The sequence below is a fragment of the Oryctolagus cuniculus genome, chromosome 12 (genome assembly GCF_964237555.1).
Source record: "Oryctolagus cuniculus chromosome 12, mOryCun1.1, whole genome shotgun sequence".
NCBI classification, from domain to species: domain Eukaryota; kingdom Metazoa; phylum Chordata; class Mammalia; order Lagomorpha; family Leporidae; genus Oryctolagus; species Oryctolagus cuniculus.
In genome coordinates this window covers 1,997,563-2,018,167 of record NC_091443.1, presented here as the reverse complement: position 1 = coordinate 2,018,167, position 20,605 = coordinate 1,997,563, and the positions used below count along the sequence as shown (strand labels likewise).

Here is a 20,605-nt window from a genome sequence, read left to right as displayed (position 1 = left end):
GGCATTGGGAGAGTGATCCAGCTGAGAGAAGATAGCACGTTCTCTGTCTCTTTGCCTTCATGTAGGTTAAAAACAAGCCAAAAAAATAAAATAAATGTGGTGCGAGTGCAATCTTTATCTTATTCAGATGGAAGTGTTCTGGCCTTACCACTAAGTATGATGTTCACTGTAGGGTTTTTAAAACGTCCTTTATCAGGCTGAGGAATTTCTTTTCTGTTCCTAGTGTTTGGAGAGTCTTATCATGAACAGAAGTTGAATTTTGCTAAGTTTGCTGATAATCATTAATTTGTGAGCTTTATCATAGTCTCCTTCCTTCCTTCCTTCCTTCCTTCCTTCCTTCCTTCCCTCCCTCCTTCCCTCCTTCCCTCCTTCCCTCCTTCCCTCCTTCCCTCCTTCCCTCCTTCCCTCCTTCCCTCCTTCCCTCCTTCCCTCCTTCCTTCCGACAATGAGAGAGGTCTTCCTTTTCCATTGGTTCACCCCCCAATGGCCACTGCGGCCGGCGCACCACGCTGATCCAAAGCTAGGAGCCAGGTTCTTCTCCTGGTCTCCCATGGGGTGCAGGGCCCAAGCACTTGGGCCATCCTCCACTGCACTCCAGGCCACAGCAGAGAGCTGGACAGGAAGAGGAGCAACCGGGACAGAATCCGGGGCCCCGACCGGGACTAGAACCCGGTGTGCCGGTGCCGCAAGGCGGAGGATTAGCCTAGTGAGCCGCGGCACCGGCCTATCATAGTCTTTTAATTGAAATAACTTTTTTTGAATGCTAAGCTAACTTAACTTTGTACTTCTGGGACAGACCCAATTGGTTGTAATACGTTTGTCTTTTTTGTATAATCGTGGATGCTCTTTATAGACAGTTTTGTTCAAGAGTCTGTATCTGTGTCCTGACGGTTGTTGATCTGTATTTTCCTGACGTCTTGTTTCATGATTGGGCATCACTAGCCTCATGAAACAGGCTCCTGCCTCCTCTGCTGCTTCCCTCAGAGTGGGTGGAAAAGCTGGTGTTATTTCTTAAGTTGACGCCATTCACCACTGAAGCTGGGTGTGGGGCTTTTCCTCAGTGTCTTTAACGGACCAAGGCAGAGTAAGGCTGTTGAGGCTGTTTATGTGTTCTTGAGGGAGTTGGGGTGGTTGGCATGGTCTGGTGGAATGTCTCCGCTTCTTCTAACATGATGGACTCAGCGCAGTTCAGGCCATTACCCTCAGTGTCTGGGCGACCTGTGGTTTATGACACTGGTGTTCCGTAGCATTTCTTTCGTTCTTGATCCACCTAGCTCAAGTTTTATTGAGATTGTTGGCCTTTGCAAGGACCTACCTTTTACTTTTTATCGATTTTTCTTGTTTTCTATTTCAATGATTTCTGTTCTTTATTTACGTCTTCCTGCATGATTTTTATTTGTTTTTCTAGTTTCTTAGGGCAGTAGCTTAGATGACTGATTTGAGATCTTGTAGGTATTTAATGTTAGATATTTTGCTCTAAGCACTGCTCTAGCTTTATCCTACGTATTTTTATATATAGTATTTTAATTTTTATTCAGTTCCAAATGTTTTCTAGTTTTCTTGATATTTCTTTTTTGATTCATGGGTTATATTTAAAGGATTTTTTATAACAATTTTTAAATATTTGGGGTTTTTCCAGATATCTTTGTATCTGGTTTCTATTATTCCTGTGTTCAGAGAGCATAACAAGGCAGGCATTTGGCACAGGGGTTAAGATGCCTTATTTTATTTTATTATTTTATTTTATTTTTTTGAGATGCAGAGTTGTAGAGAGGGAGAGACAGAGAGGTCTTCCATCTACTGATTCACTCCCCAAATGGCTGCAACAGCCAGAGCTGCGCTGATCTGAAGCCAGGAGCTTCTTCCGGGTCTCCCTTGCAGGTGCAGGGGTCCAAGCACTGGGGCCATCTTCCACTGCTTTCCTAGACCACATCAGAGAGCTGGATCATAAGAGGAGCAGATAGGACAGGAGCTAGCGCCTGTATGGGATGCCGGTGCCTCAGAGGCTTAGCATAGCACACCACAGTGCTGGCCCCTCTTTCTATGATTTAATTCTCTTAAACTTGAGACTTGTTTTATGCCACAGAATGTGTAGATCTTAGGTTCAGTTTTGCTTGCTGCCAGGGAATGGGTCCATCCCATTTGTGCAGTGTCCTGCTACTCCCAGGCGGCTGTGCTGCCTGTGTTGGGTAGGTCCAGTTGGTTGATGTTTTCCAAGTTTTCTATATGCTTGCTGACTTACTGAGTGAAGAGTGTTGGTATCTTGAATGGTAATTTTAAGAATTATATTATTTCAGCCAGCGCCGCGGCTCACTAGGCACCTCAGATTCTAGTCCCGATTGGGGCACCGGATTCTGTCCTGGTTGCCCCTCTTCCTGTCCAGCTCTCTGCTGTGGCCCCGGAGTGCAGTGGAGGATGGCCCAAGTGCTTGGGCCCTGCACCCGCATGGGAGACCAGGAGAAGCACCTGGCTCTTGGCTTCGGATTGGCATAGCTCCAGCCATGGTGGCCATCTGGGGGTGAACCAGTGGAAGGAAGATCTTTCTCTCTGTCTCTGTCTCAGTGTCTAACTCTGCCTGTCAAAAAAAAAAAAAAAAGAATTATATTATTTCAGAGTTGAAGTAGAACATTGTGGTGTTATGACTGGGAGCTGTGGAGTGTAATTAGAAAGCATTTGCTCTAAGGAAGGGGAGTTCCTTGCTCTCCAGAATCCCAGACGTGGACTCCAGCAACCCCCTGGACCCGTTTCCTCTCTGGATCCTCTACCTAGATTGTGGCAGCTCAGTGAGGTGCGCATGAGCTGTGAAGCTCTCAACAGGGTAATATTCTTAAATTTTTTTTCTTAAGCTTTTTTTTTAAGATTTGTATTTATTTTTTGAGAAGCAGAGCTAGAGAGAGGCAGAGACAGAGAGATCTGATTCACTCCCCAAATGGCGACATCTGGGCCATGCCAGGATGAAGCCAGGAGCCTGGAACGCCACTGGATCTCCTACGTGGGTGCCAGGGACCCAAGCACTGGGGCCCCCGCCTGCTGGTTCCCCAGGTGTGTTGAAGGGAGCTGGTCAGCATGAGGAGCTAGGACTGGGACTGGTACCCAGATACGGACGCCAGCGCTGCAGGTGGCAGCTGAACCTGCTGAGCCCTGACAGCCTTTGTGTTTTGTTTGTTTTTTAAGCCTGCAGACTAGAACATTACATAAGTATTATCTGGTCATTTCCATGTGGTAACGCTTTTTTACTTTCCCCTTGGCCTGCCTCCGAGCTCTGTTTGTACATCTGTTCTGTATGCCTAGTTTTTGTTGACCACATCTTCAGAGTCCTGAGTACAGATTACTTGGGATGTGTTGTGAGATGCTTTTTGTTCTTGACATAATTTTGTCTACCTTGCAAGATAGTATTGAGAAGATAAGCATGTATGTGCACTGGACGCACTTCCAGCAGCTGAAAAATTACCCCGTATGCCTTGACTGCCTGACTCAGAGAGCTTCTTTCTTTCAGATAAACCGGGAAAGCTGGTGTTCACTAGAGCCGTGCCCTGATGCAGCACCTCTGTTGGCTTCTAAGCAGGGTGCAGGTAAGCAGAGGTCTGCCATCTTCCACTGTACTTGACTAGCTGTATCTAAATTGTCTATTTGCTGGAGCCGCAGTACCATTCTAATAGCAGCTTGTTTCACTTGGGCATCTGCCCGCCCTTTACGTGGTGACCATTAAGCAGAGGAAGGGTGTGATTTGGTCGTAAGGATTTGGGTCACAGTTGAAGCTGAGCCCTGGGACTAGTTTTGTTCTGGTGGCCGCATGGCTTCTTAGTTCACTTGTGAAAGCATGTGTGCTGTGCCTGCGCGTACAGTGTAGTGTTCAGAATCTGATAAAGCTGTCGTAGATGTATGTTTTGCTAATAGGTTGTTCTGTTCTTCCCCAGCCAGATTTGAACGTTGTATTTATTTATTTATTCATTTAAAAGGCAGGGAGAGAGAGATTAGAGACGGAGCGGTGCTGCCTTCTAATGGTTTCACTGCCCAGATGGTTGGAGCTGGCTGTCCGCGTGGGTTGAGAGTGTGGCAGGAACCCAGTTACTTAAGTGCCGCTGCTACCTCCTAGGATCTGCAGTGGCAGGAAGCTGCAGTCGGGAGCCGTAGCCCAGGTACTCTGATATGGCATGCAGGTGTTTTAACCGATGCCTTAACTGCTGGGCTATGGGTTTGCCCCACATATGTGTCAAATGACTAGATAGCATCTGAAAAATTACCCGATGTGGGGCAGTGTTGTGGTGCTGCCTCCTGTACTCTGGCTTCGCATATGAGTGCTGCTTCAAGTTCTGGGTGCTCCACTTCCCAGTCAGCTCGCTGCTGATGCTCCTGGGAAAGCAGTAGAAGGTGGCCCATGTGCTTGGGTCCCTGCCACCCATGATGGGGAAGACCTAGATGGAGTTAGGTTCTTGGCTTTGGCCTGACTCAGCCCCAGCTGTTGTGGCCATTTCTGGAGTAAACCAATGGATGGTTCACTGTGTCTCTCCATCTCACTCTGTAATTTTGCCTTTATATTTTATAATGTGTGTGTGTGTGTTTATATAGTGTTTTTAAAAAGCTAATGGCTCAGTGTACAACAATTATAGAGAGATTCATGTTACCCAGAATGGCTACTTAGAGGTTATTGTCTTTGCACAAAGAATTTGGGCATTCTACAGAGAGTAGCCAGTAAGTGAGGTAGCCACGTTTAATGAAGAGATTACTACATGGGCATTTCAGTGGAGAACTGAGAACAGTCTATATTCAGACTGCAGTGTGCATGGATATGGGTGAGAGCCCTGCATTTCTGCTCCCCACTTCCTCTCTGGGATATGGCTGGGTGGAGGTCTTCCTGGTCTTTATCTTCTTGAGACTCCTTCCAGAACTTTATAATGGACCTACTAGCCCCCTCTGTGTAGGGCTAGGGAGATCCCCATAGACTGCCACTGATCAAGGTATGGAACCAAGGACAAGACTTCTGATGTGTAAATGCTGGGCTACTTCTAAGGCCTGCCCTACATCGTTTCTTTCCTCACTTCACTGCCCATTTTCCTAAACAACAACAACAACAAAGAACCTCATCTCTTTCTGCCCCTCATACACATAGGCTGCTGCCTACCTAGCTACCTTAACATCCTCCCCTCAAGAGAAGTAACCTGTAATCTATGTGGGTAGCGTAAGTGAAGACTTGTCTGTTTTCTTCAAGCTGGCAAATGGGTGCAGAGCTGCTCACGGGCACTCTCTTGCTGGCTGTCCTGTGGTGTCTGAGGGTGGCATTGGAGAAGGTCGTCCTGTGTGGTTCAGAGTGCTGCTGTGTCATCCAGAGAGACAGGCTGGAAATGGTGCCTCACAACCATCTGGAGCTGGATGGCTTTGATTCTGTCAAAGACAGAATGAATGTGTGCAGTAAGAGAAGCAGTAAGAGTATGGGAGTTGTAGGGCCAAGGAGAGACAACAACTAGGATTCCCATGACCCGATACTAGCCAGAAATTCCAGCCCTGTTTGGTCTGATCCTGGAATTGTCTGGCTTCATCAAGGAATGAAGAATATGGTTTTGTACCTGTCTGGTTTGACCCCAGAACAACATTGTTTATGGAGCATGGCACAGATGTCTCCTTGGGCAGCAGTTAGCATGCCTGTGGCCTGCCTTTTTTGGAGGACTGGGTTTTGCAACTCAGTCACTAGGGCCCAGGAGCCTTAGTTATGGCAGACTGGGTGAAGGTTGCTTTGTTCTCCTTCCCAAAGGAGAGGACACTGTTCTGGCTTGTTCTTGAGAGCATGCTACAGGAAATTCTCTATTTCCTTGTACCTAGGGATCCGTGTTCAAGAAATGCCTGGAGCTGTCTTAAGATTGTAGGAATGGGAATTTGCTGCATGGCATCTAACCTCTAGGGGCCAGTCCAGGTTCCTCGGGGTGAGGACAAGCCCCAGTAGTTTAATTCCTGATGGACTAGCTGTGCTTTCTGCTCAGGTGCCCGGTAGCCGTGACTTTCTAGGAAGTTAAGGGTGTTAGTGAAGTGCCCAAGACCAGAGTTGGGGGGGGGGCACAGGTGAGCAAGTTGTCTACCTACTGGATTATCTTCCTGCCCCTCAAGAGAGGCCTAGACCTGTAGATCTTCCTCTTCAGATGTGGGACTGGAGGAGGCGTTTCAAGGGAAGTGCGGCCCTCCGTAGGGAAGGCACTCCGTTGCCTCCCTTCCCCTGGGTGGACTGGGAGGAGAGTTGGCCTGAATAGGAGCTGAGTGGAGAATAGGTAGCTCAAGTGTCCCAGAGAAAAGTCTTCCCTGCAGTACCAGCAGTGGCCTGTGCCCTGTCCCCCACAATAGCGATTTTTTTCTTTGGGAGCCAAGCAGAAAAAATGGCTTCTTCAACTGAGGGCCAGCAGGTTCTGCGATTATGATCTGGGAGTCCTTTGACCCTTGGGGCAGCCTCACTTCCAGAGGCTAGCTTCTGTCATGGCAGCTGTTGCCCAATCCCCTGGCTTCCCACATTGAACACAGGTGCTGTTTGAGGGTGAACGGGTCTTGTAGGTCTCCTGACAGCAGGTGTCTGCCTAAGGCAGCTGTAACTGGACCCTCCGCCTGGCCTTGTGTTGCTCCTTCAGACCAGCTTGATCTTCCTCTTCCTCGTCTTTGCCAAGTGGGCCAGAAAGGCAGCCTTGGCCATGTCAGCCAAAGGGATGCTCAGTTCCATCCCTAATTTTTGAAACTTTCTTCTAATACCTAGGGTGGCCTGAATTAGAAAACTGTAGTCATGGGCATGTTTTGACATGTTTTTATTTTTCCCTGTGAGTTAAGACAGGAGGAGAATTATGTCCTTCCAAGAGAGACTAACCATGTTAGTCACCTTGCACCATCTGTCTGTCCACTTACTAGGGTTCTCTTTAAATCTTCAAAGTGTCCCTTTTATCTCAGTGAAATCCTGCCTTGTGTTTACTGTTTGGTCCCACTGTCTCCTCTGGGGTATATTCCCTGGCTCCTATACAGGGCTGAGGGCTGATTCTCCAAACGAGGGAGAGAGCTCCCTTGGGAACAGAGGCTAGAGCGCCATGTGAGTGATTATTGGGCGCTGCTCGGTGCTGTCAGTTCTTTTGACTTTACATCACAGTTGTTACAAAGTTCCTAACTTTCTCTTAGCGCTGTAGAGGCCTATTCAGAAGGGACTTGTGTCCAGTTACCATGCGCACGGCAGAACAAATGCAGCTGTAAAACAGTATTCTAATTTAAAGTCCCATTTTCTGGCCAGGCTTCTTGGTCACTTAATTTATATTGTGGCCAGGTGGTGTTGCAAAAAGAAATTTGCTGTGTCAGCTTCAAAGCTGGAGTCAAACTGAGGCCAGTTTTTGAGAGTGCATCCTATTGGTGAGTCATGCGTTAGTGAGGGTTGGTTTTCCTTTGAAAGAGAACTAAGGAGAAGTCGTGGCTGACAGCTCCGCCATCAGAGGGCAGAGCAGGAGGCCCTGCTTCTGCCTCCCCACTTGGAAAGAACTTCACTCCCACCCTTTGGCTTCTGCTCTATCAACATGGAGCTCATGGGTTACGGCCATGGGTTTCTGGGCTTAACTAGTATTACTATGCAACTTGTAAATCATGCTCAGCTTCAAGACTTTCCCCACGTAACTGTCTCCAGCCATCTCCGAGTCTTTTTTGCAGCCTTCCTGTCGCCTGCCTGAGCCCTCGTCAGTGCCCCTTTGAAGAATCTGGCCCGCATGCCAAGCCTAGCGGCTGGGGCAAGGCAAAATTGCGTTAAGCGACCCCACCCCACCCCACCCTGCTCTAAAGATTTATTTGAACATCAGAGTTAGAGAGAGAGAGAGATCTTCTGTCCACTGGTTCTCTCCTCAGATGTCTGCAACAGCCGCAGCTGGACCAGGCCAAAGCCAGGAGCTTCCTCCAGGCCTTGCATGTGGGTGGCAGGGCCTGAACACTTGGGTTATCATCACTGCTTTTCCCAGGCCATTAGCAGGGAGCTGGATGGGAAGTGCAAGAGCTGGGACTCAAATGAGTGCTGTATGGGATGCCGTGGTCACAGGTGGTGGCTTTACGCCCTTTACGTGGTACCACTGCTTAGCCTTTTCCCCCCTTCTCTTTAGAGAGTTTTGGCCTGAAAGATGTGCTCATTTGTCTCTGCATGCCTGCCAGGCAGCTCCCTGTCTGTGATGTGGGTTTCCAGCCCAGGGGTATATTCCCCTTTGGTGCATCTCTGGACCCCTAAGTAGATGATGACCTCCTGTCCCCCACCACAGCCCTGGTTAGGGGGTTGACTCCTAGTTGCAGGACTTGATAGGTACTGGAGAAGAGGGGTGTTAAGCAAAGAGGGAGGTGCAGGGAGAGGGCAGCCAGCTCCTTCCCAGCCTGGCGTGATCAGATGCTGGTGACAAGGGGGAGACCATACATCCCTGTCACCCTCTGCGGCATGCTGGTAGGAAGCCGTGGTGGATGGGACTACTCTAGAACTGCTTCCTGTTGACTTACGTATATAGTAAGCCCAAGTCTGTCATCATTTTATAACCTTGCATTTTATACCATCTGTATTAACTTAAATAGCTATTGTTTCATCACATTGAGAGTCTCATCCTTTGAGATTCCTGGAGATCCAACTGGAAACCTCAAAGTCAAAAGACTCACTCAGTTCAGAACTTTAAAGAATTGTCAGGGGCTGATGCTGTGGTGTATCGGGTAAAGCCGCCACCTGTGACACCAGCATCCCATATGGGCACTGGTTCGTGGCTTGGCTGCTCCACTTCCAATCCAGCTCTCTGCTGTGGCCTGGGAAAGCAGCAAGTCCTTGGGCCCCTGCACCCACGTGGGAGACCCAGAGGAAATTCCTGGCTCCTGGCCCAGCTGCAGCCATCGTGGCCATGTGGGGAGTGAACCAGCAGGCGGAAGGTCTCTCTGCCTCTGCCTCTGCCTCTCTGTAACTCTTTCAAATAAATAAGTAAATAAATCTTTAAAAAAAATAAAAAGGAATTGTCAGAGGTTCAAACCATTTGATCAAAATTAAAGTAGTATTTCATTTAATCTGACTGTTAATAAAGCCATGGGCCAGATCTAATCAAAGTTAAGGTGATCACTCAAACATTTTTAATTAGGTAAATAATATTAATTCCTTTATGACTCAGTTCTCTCTCAAGTAATTAGGACTCATAAAATTCTCTCTGCCTAGGTTACTTGCAGAGAAACCTTGATTAAAACACTTCAGAGAAACTTTCATTAATAGGATCAGCACATGACATCAGCATACATTCCCATTACTTAGGACAGTTAAATACATCAAGAAACAAGAGGTAAAATATCATCTGATCCTGTTATCTGGACTTCTGATATTCAGGGGCTGAATTTAAAATTATTTCCTTCTAATCTCATCCAATGTAATCTCACACAGTGTTCAGCTTCCACAAACCATACTTTGTCCTTCACTTCCTCTGCCACATATAAATTCTCTTTGTTAATCTTTATCACCAAAAGTACATTCTTATGCTTATAAGTTTCTCCACATCTTTCTTTCCTACATACTGATTCCTTCAGTTCACATCTGGAAACCATCCTCAACACCTCTAAATTAAGAGAAAACATCTTTTAATAAAAGAAACAATTTTAGGCCATAGTTTCATTTTGTCTTTGTCTCAGAAAAACTGTTAAATCTAAGGGACAAAACATTTAAGGATAGAGCTAACAACATTTTGTTAACAACATAGCTCCATAAATATAACTTCTTTTAAGGGTATTTTTAGAGATTCACAACTGGGTGACAAAATGACTTAACATAGGTGGTCACAGTGTCAACTCAGCAGCTTAGAACATCTTAGAAAGTAAGACTTCCTGCTCTTTGATCTTTCAGGCCTTGCGTCCTACACTGGAGGGCAGTGGTGATTGGACAGCTCTGTAACAGGGCATTCGTTGGCCTCAGCTGTAGAACAGAGGGTCGAGAAACTGTCCTAATTTAGCAAGTGAGAAATTGGGGACCCTTTGGTCCCATGAGGCCCACTGTTACTAGTTTAGGGGAAAAAAAACCCAATTGAAGAGTGAGTTGAAACACGTGGCCCTGCCGGGGGTCTGGTCCTTGGTAAAAGTAGCAGTGAAAACATCTGAAGCCTCTTCTGGCCAGCACGGTTTCAAAACAGTGGCAAAGGCAGTAGGGGAAATGAGTCCCGTGGCATCCTTGCATGCTCACAGAAGTGCCATCGCTGACTTCCGGCTGCCTGAGATGAAGGAGAGCTGGGGAGTGACCAGACCTGGCTGGGCAGGCAAGACAGGTAGGGCCAAGAGGGCTTGGCAGAGAGTTTGAGAATCACTAAGTTGGCTTCGGCTCATGTTGGATGCTTTTCCTGCGTGAGTGTGGCAGAGAGACTTGGACTGAAAGAGAGGCGGACCAGGGAAGGGCCACGGTGGCTAGTTGGAAGGCACATGGGTAAGATCTGTCTCGGTGAAATATTGACAGACCTGGATTGCCACTGGGCAAGGCAGGGGAGGGTAGAAGGCTGCACACAGCGCTCGTCAGGACTGCGCTGTGCCCTCGTTCTCTGCCATGTGCTGCTGCAGACGGCTATTGCAGGCTTTTGTCTTCTCACAGAGAACGTGAGATGACAGAGCGTAGCCCCGAGTGAGGTGCAGGTTTAACGGAGAGAATACCAGATGGGCATCTCAGCAGAGGGCTGAGACCTCGGGCTGTATTCAGACTGCAGTGTACATGGATGTGGGCATGGGTTTCCATTTCTCCTCCCCACGCACCCTCCTTTGGGGTATGGCTGGGTGGAGGGCTTCCTGGCCTGGACCTTCCTGAGACTCCTCCCAGAACTTCATCATGGACCCACTGGCCCACTTGGTGTAGCGCTGGGGAGATTCTCATAGGCCTAACAAGGCGATGGAACCAAGGACAAGACTTTTGATGTGTAAATACTGGTCTGCTTCCAAGGCTTGTCCTACATTTCTTTCCTTATTCCACTGTTGATTTTCCTCACAAAAAAAAAGGAAAGAAAAGAAACCCATCTTCTCCTGTCACACACATAGATTCATGTCTGCCTAACGACCTTAACATTTATGTATAGGCCGTAGGACTATAATCCCTGTCAGAGATTATAGCGACCGTAACATTTTCGTGTAGGCCGTAAAGCGGGACAGGCTTCAGCTGTGCCCACCTTAAAAGTGCTGTCCTCTAGTACTCCATTGGATCACAGAGATGAATGAAGTCTAAATGTCAATGACTGTCGCTCCCCCTCTTCATGGAGGAACGACACTAAGCCCTGCCTAGGCTTCCTATCCGAGTCACGGCACCATTATGTCGCTCCCCCTCTTCATGGAGGAACGACACAGGACCCTGCGCTGTTCTTTCGTCTGCTCGGCCCTCCCCGGGTTTGCTGCTGGTTCTTCCCGGGTTGGCTACCGACCCTTCCACCTCCGTGGAAGGGCGGTTCCCCCTGCCACATTCCCCACTTCCGCGGGGGAGCGGCACACCGCCGGCCGGCTCTCTCAGGGGCTGCACAGGTGTTCCTTCAGATGTTCCCCTTAGATGTTCCTGGTGCATGCCGTCTCTCTCCTCCTTTATAGTCCTCCTCCGCCAATCCCAACTCGGCTGCCCACACGCCGAGTACGCTGCTCTCCTCCAATCAGGAGCAGGATCAGCTCCTGGAGGTCAGCACTCAAGTTGGCAAGAGGCAGCTGGGTAGAAGCTGTTTTCTCCTTTCCCAGCGCCATATTGTGGGAGAGCAGATGCATAGAATAAGTCTTAATTCCAGTAACTCAGTCCAGTCCGGGTTGCTCCCCACAAATGAGCACATGAGTGGCACACCTGCCGAGTACTGACTCTAGGAGTTATTACATGCATAAGTCGCTTCTAACGCCTCTGCTTCTCTAGCAGGGAGGTACTTGCCCCACCCTCACTGTGTGGAGAGGAGCCTTCAAGAGGCCAGCTTACTTGCCTGAGATTTCCCTCTTGTAGTAAGTGCTTGGGCCTAGATTTACGCCAGATGGAGTCACTCTGAAACCAGTGCCCTTTCCACTTGTTTACACTTTGAAAGGCTGGGAAGAAAGGAAGGATTTCACCAGTGTTGAAAACTGCCAGCACATATAACTTTGAGGATCCTTCACCCAGGTTGGGGGTATTATAGTACCTTTGAGGATCCTTCCCCCAGGTTGGGGGGTATTATAGTACCTTTGAGGATCCTTCCCCCAGGTTGGGGGTATTATAGTACCTTTGAGGATCCTTCCCCCAGGTTGGGGGGTATTATAGTACCTTTGAGGATCCTTCCCCCAGGTTGGGGGGTATTATAGTTCCTTTGAGGATCCTTCCCCCAGGTTGGAGGTATTATAGTACCTTTGAGGATCCTTCCCCCAGGTTGGGGGTATTATAGTACCTTTGAGGATCCTTCCCCCAGGTTGGGGGGTATTATAGTACCTTTGAGGATCCTTCCCCCAGGTTGGGGGGTATTCTAGTACCTTTGAGGATCCTTCCCCCAGGTTGGGGGGTATTATAGTACCTTTGAGGATCCTTCCCCCAGGTTGGGGGTATTCTAGTACCTTTGAGGATCCTTCCCCCAGGTTGGGGGTATTATAGTACCTTTGAGGATCCTTCCCCCAGGTTGGGGGAGTATTATAGTACCTTTGAGGGTCCTTCCCCCAGGTTGGGGGGTATTCTAGTACCTTTGAGGATCCTTCCCCCAGGTTGGGGGTATTATAGTACCTTTGAGGATCCTTCCCCCAGGTTGGGGGTATTATAGTACCTTTGAGGATCCTTCCCCCAGGTTGGGGGAGTATTATAGTACCTTTGAGGATCCTTCCCCCAGGTTGGGGGGTATTCTAGTACCTTTGAGGATCCTTCCCCCAGGTTGGGGGTATTATAGTACCTTTGAGGATCCTTCCCCCAGGTTGGGGGTATTATAGTACCTTTGAGGATCCTTCCCCCAGGTTGGGGGGTATTCTAGTACCTTTGAGGATCCTTCCCCCAGGTTGGGGGAGTATTATAGTACCTTTGAGGGTCCTTCCCCCAGGTTGGGGGGTATTCTAGTACCTTTGAGGATCCTTCTCCCAGGTTGGGGGTATTATAGTACCTTTGAGGATCCTTCCCCCAGGTTGGGGGGGGGTATTATAGTACCTTTGAGGATCCTTCTCCTTATTCCTGTTGTTCGTGCTTTCCCTCTCCCCACCTGACAGTCAGCATTGTCTCACACTGTGGACTCTTATCCCACTTGGTTTGTGGTCCCTTGCAGTGCTGGCTTGGATTTGTTTTCCAAGTGAGATATTCCTGCAAAGCTCACCCTGGGTCTGCTCTCAGTTTTCTGATGGCATGTCTTCAGTCTGGAGTTTGGACGTGGTCTGTTGGGCTGCCAGCTGGACAGGAAGCAGCCATGCCTAGTTGCTGTGACAGCCCTTTCTCTCCTTGGCCAGACCCCTGTTTTCCCCTCAACCACAGAATGCAGTGTTTGATTTTCCTACGGGGCACAACGGGGAGGAACAGAGAGGTCACGAATCCACCGGCACCATCAGTTACTGGACCTTCTGCGAAATGTGGAGAAAACTTCCAGAATACCCATCTTTCCAGTCTTTAAAGACAGACACACACTGAAGTAGTCTGAACCAAGGCCGAAATGGGTGAAGGTCGTGTTTCAACTGAAATATTTTCAGATCAGTCCCTTCCTTCCTCTTTCATACTAATGTAGTTCTATGTTGCAACTGTCTAACATGTTCATCTCTGTCAGAAGATTGTAATCGCCACCCCTCCCCCCGTACCATTTCTGTTTGGATACTGCCACTACGTAGCCAAATGCCTAATAGAAAAGATGATGTTGTTGACAAGTGATTCATGATTTATATGCCAAGGCTTCCTCTCCCCATCCTCTTAAGTTATGTGACTGATTCATGGCAAATAATTTATTGTCAATTAATCATTGACTGTGAATTCATTTAGATAAGGGTAGTTTCCTTGCACAGTTCTCAACACACATACAGTGTAATGGTGGGAGAATACTACTTGGTCTGAGCTGCAAAGCGAGAGTACTTTATTAGGTGAGCGAGAGAGTAGAGCAGAGCTGGAGAGCGAACAGCAGAGCTCCCCAGGAGTAAGACACGGAGAGGGGACCCAGGCTGGGTGTCTGCTGGGGAAGTGGGATCCTCGGTCCTTCCAAGGCACTCCGACTTCCCTCTCATCTACGTCACCCGGACACAGGGTACAGGGCCGATGCTGACTGGGCCCGCAGGAGCTGGGGCTGGAAGTGTCTAGCTGTCGACCAGTGCTCCCCAAGTGCGGGAGGGAGCATGACTGGTCGGGTCTTGGAGATGGTGTGAAACGAGAGAGAAGGGGGAGTTAACTCTCTTCCTGTCCCCCACCCCTACACAGCTGTTGTGCAGTCTTGGAATCTAAGAGTCACACTGGGAGTTACATTGCTGAATCTGCACCTCCCCTCTAAGTCGATTTCTCTTCTGTGACATCTTGAGTTGTTCACTGTGTCTGCTCCCGCTCTTCTGGTTAAGTGGCCTCCTGCTTTCTGAGGCTGTGCAGCCTGTTGTGCCGGAGCCCTGTGAGGGGAAATGTGGGGGCTGCCACTGGTGGTCTCTGTTCTGTCCGCAGCAGAATAGTGGGAATCCACAGCTGCCCCATACCTGTCCTACGCACGTTTCCTCCAGTCCCTCTGCACAGCTGAGTGTATCTCACATGTTCCCATTGTTGTGACCTCGTGACCACGTGCACCCCTCTGCTCATCAGTATTCTAATTCAGATGTTATACAGGGGCAAACGCAGTCCTGGGAGGCATGCTTCGGTAGCACATGGTGCCAGGGCTATTCTCACTTTAGATTTCAGTGCACTATTAATGGAGACTAAAATTATTAGTGGTCTTTTTGTTAATCTTGCTATCGTCTTGTACTGTCAGCTGCTTTTGAATTTACTGTGTCTTATGAGTAGCTAGGTAGCCCCTTCTGCTGCTCTCCCTCCTCAGATTTGACGAAGTCTGACAAGTGCACGTGTCTGATAGTGCTAAGAGAAGGGAGATGCTATGCTGTCACCTTCAGAGCCTCCTGGAAGGTGCGTAGCCACCCAGCAGTTGGTCTAGAGGTTCTTGGGTTCACCATCTGACACTCTGATGCCACAGATCACTGAGAGGATAGGTTAGCTACCTTGCTCCATTTCCTCAGACGAAGTTTTGGGGCTCCTCAGTGTTCCAGTGCAGTTGTGTCTAGAACCCCACCTGTGTTGAGCAGAGCCCCTGTCCCACTTTGCCGAGCTGCAGACTTTGGTGGTCAGTGTCCTGTGACCACACGTTAGTTTCCCAGCGGAAGATTGCTTAAGTAGGGAAGGTTCCGTTCTCTGCTATTTCTCACTGTGCCCTTCCCTTTGTCTTTTATTGATAAAGTAACAAGTTCCAGATAGAACTTTAGACTCAAAAATTTACCACAAACCCTATCACTTAGTTTCCTGGTAGTGGACTTCAGATTCTGGAAGCAAAAGAAAAACTTCCTTAACTACCAGGAGGAGGCAAACATTACCACTTATGTACCTGTAAGTAGGTAGAACATGATCATCACTAGTTGAATCAGCCGAGACTTGGAGTAGCAGAGCTAAATACTGCTGTGTCCTTTATAGTTCTTAATATTTGAAAGAATGAGGAGCCAGTACTGTGGCATAGTGGGTAAAGCTGCCACGTGCAGTGCTGGCATCCCATATGGGCTAGCTGGCTAGTTTTGAGTCCTGGCTGCTCCACTTTCAATCCGGCTCCCTGCTAATGTGCCTGGGAAAGCAGCAGAAGATGGCCACGTGCTTGGGCCCGCACCCCCGTGTTCACATGGAAGCTCTTCCCGGAAGAAACTGCTGGCTCCTGGCTTCAGATTGGCCGAGCTCCAGCTGTCGTGGCCATTTGGGGAGTGAACCAGTGGATGGAAGACCTTTCTCTCTCTCTCTCTCTCTCTCTCTCTCTCTCTCTCTCTCTCTCTCTCTTTCTGCCTCTGCCTCTCTGTAACCCTGCCTTTCAAATAAAAACATAAATATTTAAAAAAGAAAAAAGAGAATGATAGATGCATGGAAAGAGGGAGGGAACGGAAAGAAGATAAAAAAAGAAATCTGAAAGGCCAGCTGCTGGGATGAAAAGAGTGCACTTTCCTTTTAAATGTTGTTTGATCACTTGTCTTTTTTAGAATGCGAGAAGTTCCTGGATGGTGGGCTGGGTGGAGAGTGTGCCCCCACACAAGCCGGACTGCAGAGCGCGTCTGGCAGCGATTCGGAGCTCTTCGCCTCCCCCAGCGACGGCGTGGGCAGCATCCTGTTTTCAGAGGTACTGGTTGGGCCTTCTTCGCGTTTTGTCCCCGTGGTACTCAGGTTCCTCTTTGGCCTGCCCTACCCTTTTCTGCCCGTTCCTTTGTCCTTGTGTTCGTCCTCTGGCCGCGACCTGTTCCACTCTGTAGGTGCCTCCCCCAGTAAGCTGAGATCAAGCTAGCCTTACAGGCTTCCTTCGTTCTCAGAAGAGTGTGAACCTTCCCTTTTGGAAAAGGAACTCCAGTTTGCCAGGGATTTGAAAAAGGCGTTGCCCACATTTATCTTCTGCAAGATCGTGGCAGGTTTTTTGCAGGTTTTGATACTCCCATTGAAGCCTGTAGGAATGGAAGATCCTTCAGGGTGAATTGAGTCAAGTGACAGAGAATGCTGTTGCGTGGGCAGACGGGACCACAACTTGGCCTGCATGATGTCACATGTAACACGCTAACCATGGAGTCGTTTCTGGTTAGTGTGTTGAGGCCTGAAGCCTGTGCTGAGCTTGGTGACATCACCCCTGTGCATCCGTCCTGCTTACTTGGAACTTCCTGGATCTCCCCCGTGAAAAGCCCACGGGCATGAGTCAGGTCGTGTTTGCACACACCTGGGGGTGGCCGAGGGAGGCAGTGGTCACTGCTTTCTGTTTCTAGTGTTTGTTTCTGGCTCGGCCAGGGTCGAGGGCTTCCCACAGCAGGGCAGCCGTCGTGCTCAGTCGCACGCCCTGGTGGTTTTCCTGGAGTGGGGAGCGGGGAGCGGGGCAGAAGCCTCGGGAGCTGTGAGGATGACTAGAAGACTGACTTGCTGGTTTTACGGTCTGTGTTCGTGAGAGGACGCTTAGAAGTCGCCGTGAGGAGTGGAGGCCGAGTCCTGGCGGTGCGGTCCGGAGCGCCCGAGGCCTCTGCGCGTTAGCTCTGGACCGTTCTCCCCTGCAGACCAGTCCAGTCCAGGGCGCTGTTCCCGCGCGGCCTCCTTCCCTGGCCTTGTTTCCCTCTGGTCCTCATTGTCTTCCCAAGAGCTCTGGAGAGACCTGCGGTGGGCCTGGGGTTCTGCCTGTTACTTGCTGCGCCAGCTCTTAGAGGGAACATCTTCCTTCTCTAAAGTTAATTGAGAAAACAGGAACTAGCATTTTTTCTTTTTATTAAATCAGAATTTGGGTAATTTCCACTGTGATGGTGACATTTTAAATGTAGATTTCTGTTCCCATTAAGGGGAATACCATTCTGTACATATTGGTCCCTAAAAACCTGCTTTTTTCTCTTTAAACAACTTTTTTATTTATTTAATGTGAACATGCTTTTTTTCTGAGATAAACAGATCAGAGATTTTCTTTAAATTCCAGCTTTAAATAGAATAATTGATAATCCATGAAATTGGGTCACGAAGGTGTAGAAATTTGTTGAATGTTTATGTGTGTGTGAAAATTTTTTAATAGTAACAACTTTTCAAAAAAAAAAAAAAAAAAGGAAGTGTCTTGACTCAGAAATGCAGCTTGCTCTCTGCAGAGTGGTGGTTGTCCTGGTTTTTCGTAAAGGACCTGTGCCGGGTGGGCAGTTTCTGTAGGAAGACTCCTCAGATAGAACTTCTGAAAGCTGAACAATCCTCCCCAAATCAGAGTTTATCTGCATCTCCTAGCCAAGTGCTAGGGTGGAGCCGAGTGCTGCATGCCTGCACCTCTGCAGGCGGGCGAGGCTGTCTGGGTAGCCTGGGATGGGCCCCGGAGCAGCGTTTGCAGCAGTGTGTCCTCCAGTGTTTCAGGGGAGCCTCCCCCGTGAGAGGGAAAGGAGGGCGAGGGCCGAGACTGACCCATGCTGTCAGGAAGCAGGCGTTGGCCCAGTCGCACACTTGCGACCTTCGATGTCACCTGCAGGGAGGTGGATTTACCCTCTTCGCTGGGGAAACAGGCATTTACCCCAAGTTACTCAGCGAGATAGAGAATCGAGGTTTGCAGCGAGGCCTGACTGTTGGTCATTTTGTTGTGGTGGTCTTTCTCACTCAGTCTAGTGACCAGTGATTCATCTAGAAGCCGGCCGTCTGCCACTCAGAGGTCACCCCCACAGCATGTGCTGGGAAATACTAGATGTCCCGAGTGTCTTCCCGGGTCTGATCCTCTTCTCCCTGCACTAGGAAATAGTCTGAGGGCATGACAGCACCCTTTCCTGAGAACTGTGAGTGGTGCATGAAGTCACTTCCTGGAGCCCGTGTGAGCATCTGGCCTTGCAGCGGCCTCGTCACAGCCGGCAGTGCCTGTGCTGAGCTTTCCACCTTCACCTGCTCCTTCCATTCAGTGTGCGCCCTGGTCGATGTGACTACGGGGTGCCGTGGGCGTTGAGGTCACTCCTACAGTGTTAACTTCTCGTTACTTGCACTAAAACCTGAGAAGAGTTTTCTGGGAAGGAAAAAGTTTCCTTGTGCTCAGTTTGCAGTCTCCACTCAGGTCCAGGCAGCCCCGTAGTCTGGCGTCTGGTGGAGAGGGTGTGAGGAAGGGTCACGCCGGGAGGCAGGAAGCAGAGAAGCCAGGCGGAACTCTGCTTGAGTGCCCCAGCCCTATGACAAGAGCCACCTGCCAGCAGACCTGCCTCTCGGATGCTGTAATTCCTTGAATTTGTCAGCCTTTGAAAAGTCCCACTCTGCACGAGTTTGGGGAGGCAAGCTCTGTTCAGTCTGTAACCCTTATGGACGGTTTCTGGTTCCTGCGCTGTTTCTAGGATCAACAGCATAAAATTTAGATTTTGTTTTGAAAATAAGATACAGTCCTGGGATCATTTTGGCACTAACTGAGAAGCTGTGATCATAAAATACCCATGATCTATGCTATTCTGTTATGCACAAGGATAGTGGACATATACAGAGACTGTAAGAATTGTTATGAGGGCCAGCACTGCGGCACAACAGGTAAGGCTGCCGCCTGGGATGCCAGCGTTCCATGTGGACACCAGTTCATTTCCCGGCTGTTAAACTTCCCATCCAACGCCCTGCTAATGGCCTGGGGAAAGCAGCAGAGGGTGGAATCACTGCGTCTCCTTGGGAAGGTCAGTCTAAACCCTTCCACTGTTTTCCCCGGCTGGTGAGAGGGAGCCATAACTAATTATTATCAGAGTAACTTACAGGAACATCCTTGGCTTCATAAGGTGTACTTTTTGCCTAGTTACTCGAACACCAAGCCAAAAAATTAGTGTATAGAAGAAAACTTTCAGGTAAAAATAAATATATTTATAGATTATAATGAGAAAAACTGTGAAGTACTAAAATCATTAGAATTTCAGAACTGTGGGCCAGGAAGAATGCTTGTGTTCAGGTCTTTCAGATTCTTAGAATCCATTACATGATGAGTGTGTGCTGGTTTAAAATGGGCTGGTCTTTCCAAGTGCACACAGTGGAATGCCTTGTGTGTAACATAGCAAATAACAAATATTTGGTGAGTAAATGAAAACGAAGACTCACTTTGGCAGTATTAAGTGAATGCCTTCAAGTGTAATAGTAAGTGGCAGCAGTTTGTATTTCCAGGAAGTAGGCGTATATTATGTGACACCTGTTTGTCTTTGTAATGTAACTCTGCTCAAGGATGCCAAACAGGCGTTTCTCCCAAACCTTAGATTGCAAAATACTGGAATACGGAAAACTTGAAGAATTGTGCCGTGAACTCTCACAGGCCCGGACCTGGGTTCCACAATTAAGCTTTAATTGAGTTTGCTTTGTTACTGACTGTGTGTGTCCATCCTTCTGCCCGCCCACCCCTCGAATTCTTTGATGCATCTCAGAATGAATTAAAGGTATCAGAGTGTTTCCCTTTAAACCTTTGCACTTGATTTGTTTACAGTGATTTTGATAACAGCACACACAGGAAATGCACATTCTGAGCCGGGCCTGTTTGTTGCCTGAGGCCTCCTCAGCCAGGACCTGCCCGAATCGCTCAGGAAAGCTCCGTCCCTCCCTAGCCCCATCTAAACAGTACCGGTCCTCTTGGGCAGCTGCCTGAGGGTGGGAGGTGTGGTAGGTGTCATGTTTGCGAGAAAAAGACCTTCCAGACTGTTCTGCCATCTCACATCCTCCCCAGTGAGTGAGAGAGCTCTGGTTGCTGCACATGCTTCCCGACATGTGTGACATGTGTGCGTGTTACTGCTTTGAGTTTAGCACTTCTGACGTGCCTGTAGTGAGGATCTCATTATATTTGGATGTGCATTTCCGCGATAACCAGTATGGTCTGAAATACATTTTCCGGTGCTTATTGGCTACTGTGTATCTTCCTTTATGGGTGTAGTTCAAGTCTGTGGTCTATTTTTAAAACTCGGATTTTTTTTTTCAGTTGTTGAGAAGTGGCAGTTCCAAGTCTATCTGGATTCCAGTCCTTTGTTAGATTTGAATGTT

General features: G+C 48.7%; 1 protein-coding gene across 26 annotated transcripts in view; it reads left to right on the top strand.

The window, feature by feature from the left end:
- AKAP13 (A-kinase anchoring protein 13) overlaps positions 1–20,605 on the top strand; it is a 308,889-nt gene that overhangs the window by 194,816 nt on the left and 93,468 nt on the right. For all 26 annotated transcript variants that reach the window (XR_007915293.2, XM_070053466.1, XM_051835156.2 and 23 more), the window contains 2 exons: positions 3,497–3,572; positions 16,126–16,262. Coding sequence is in view for 25 of the 26 variants with exons in the window: in XM_070053466.1 (XP_069909567.1) it covers positions 3,497–3,572; positions 16,126–16,262 (213 nt within the window). In the remaining variant the exon portion in view is untranslated. The remainder of the gene's footprint in view (positions 1–3,496; positions 3,573–16,125; positions 16,263–20,605) is intronic.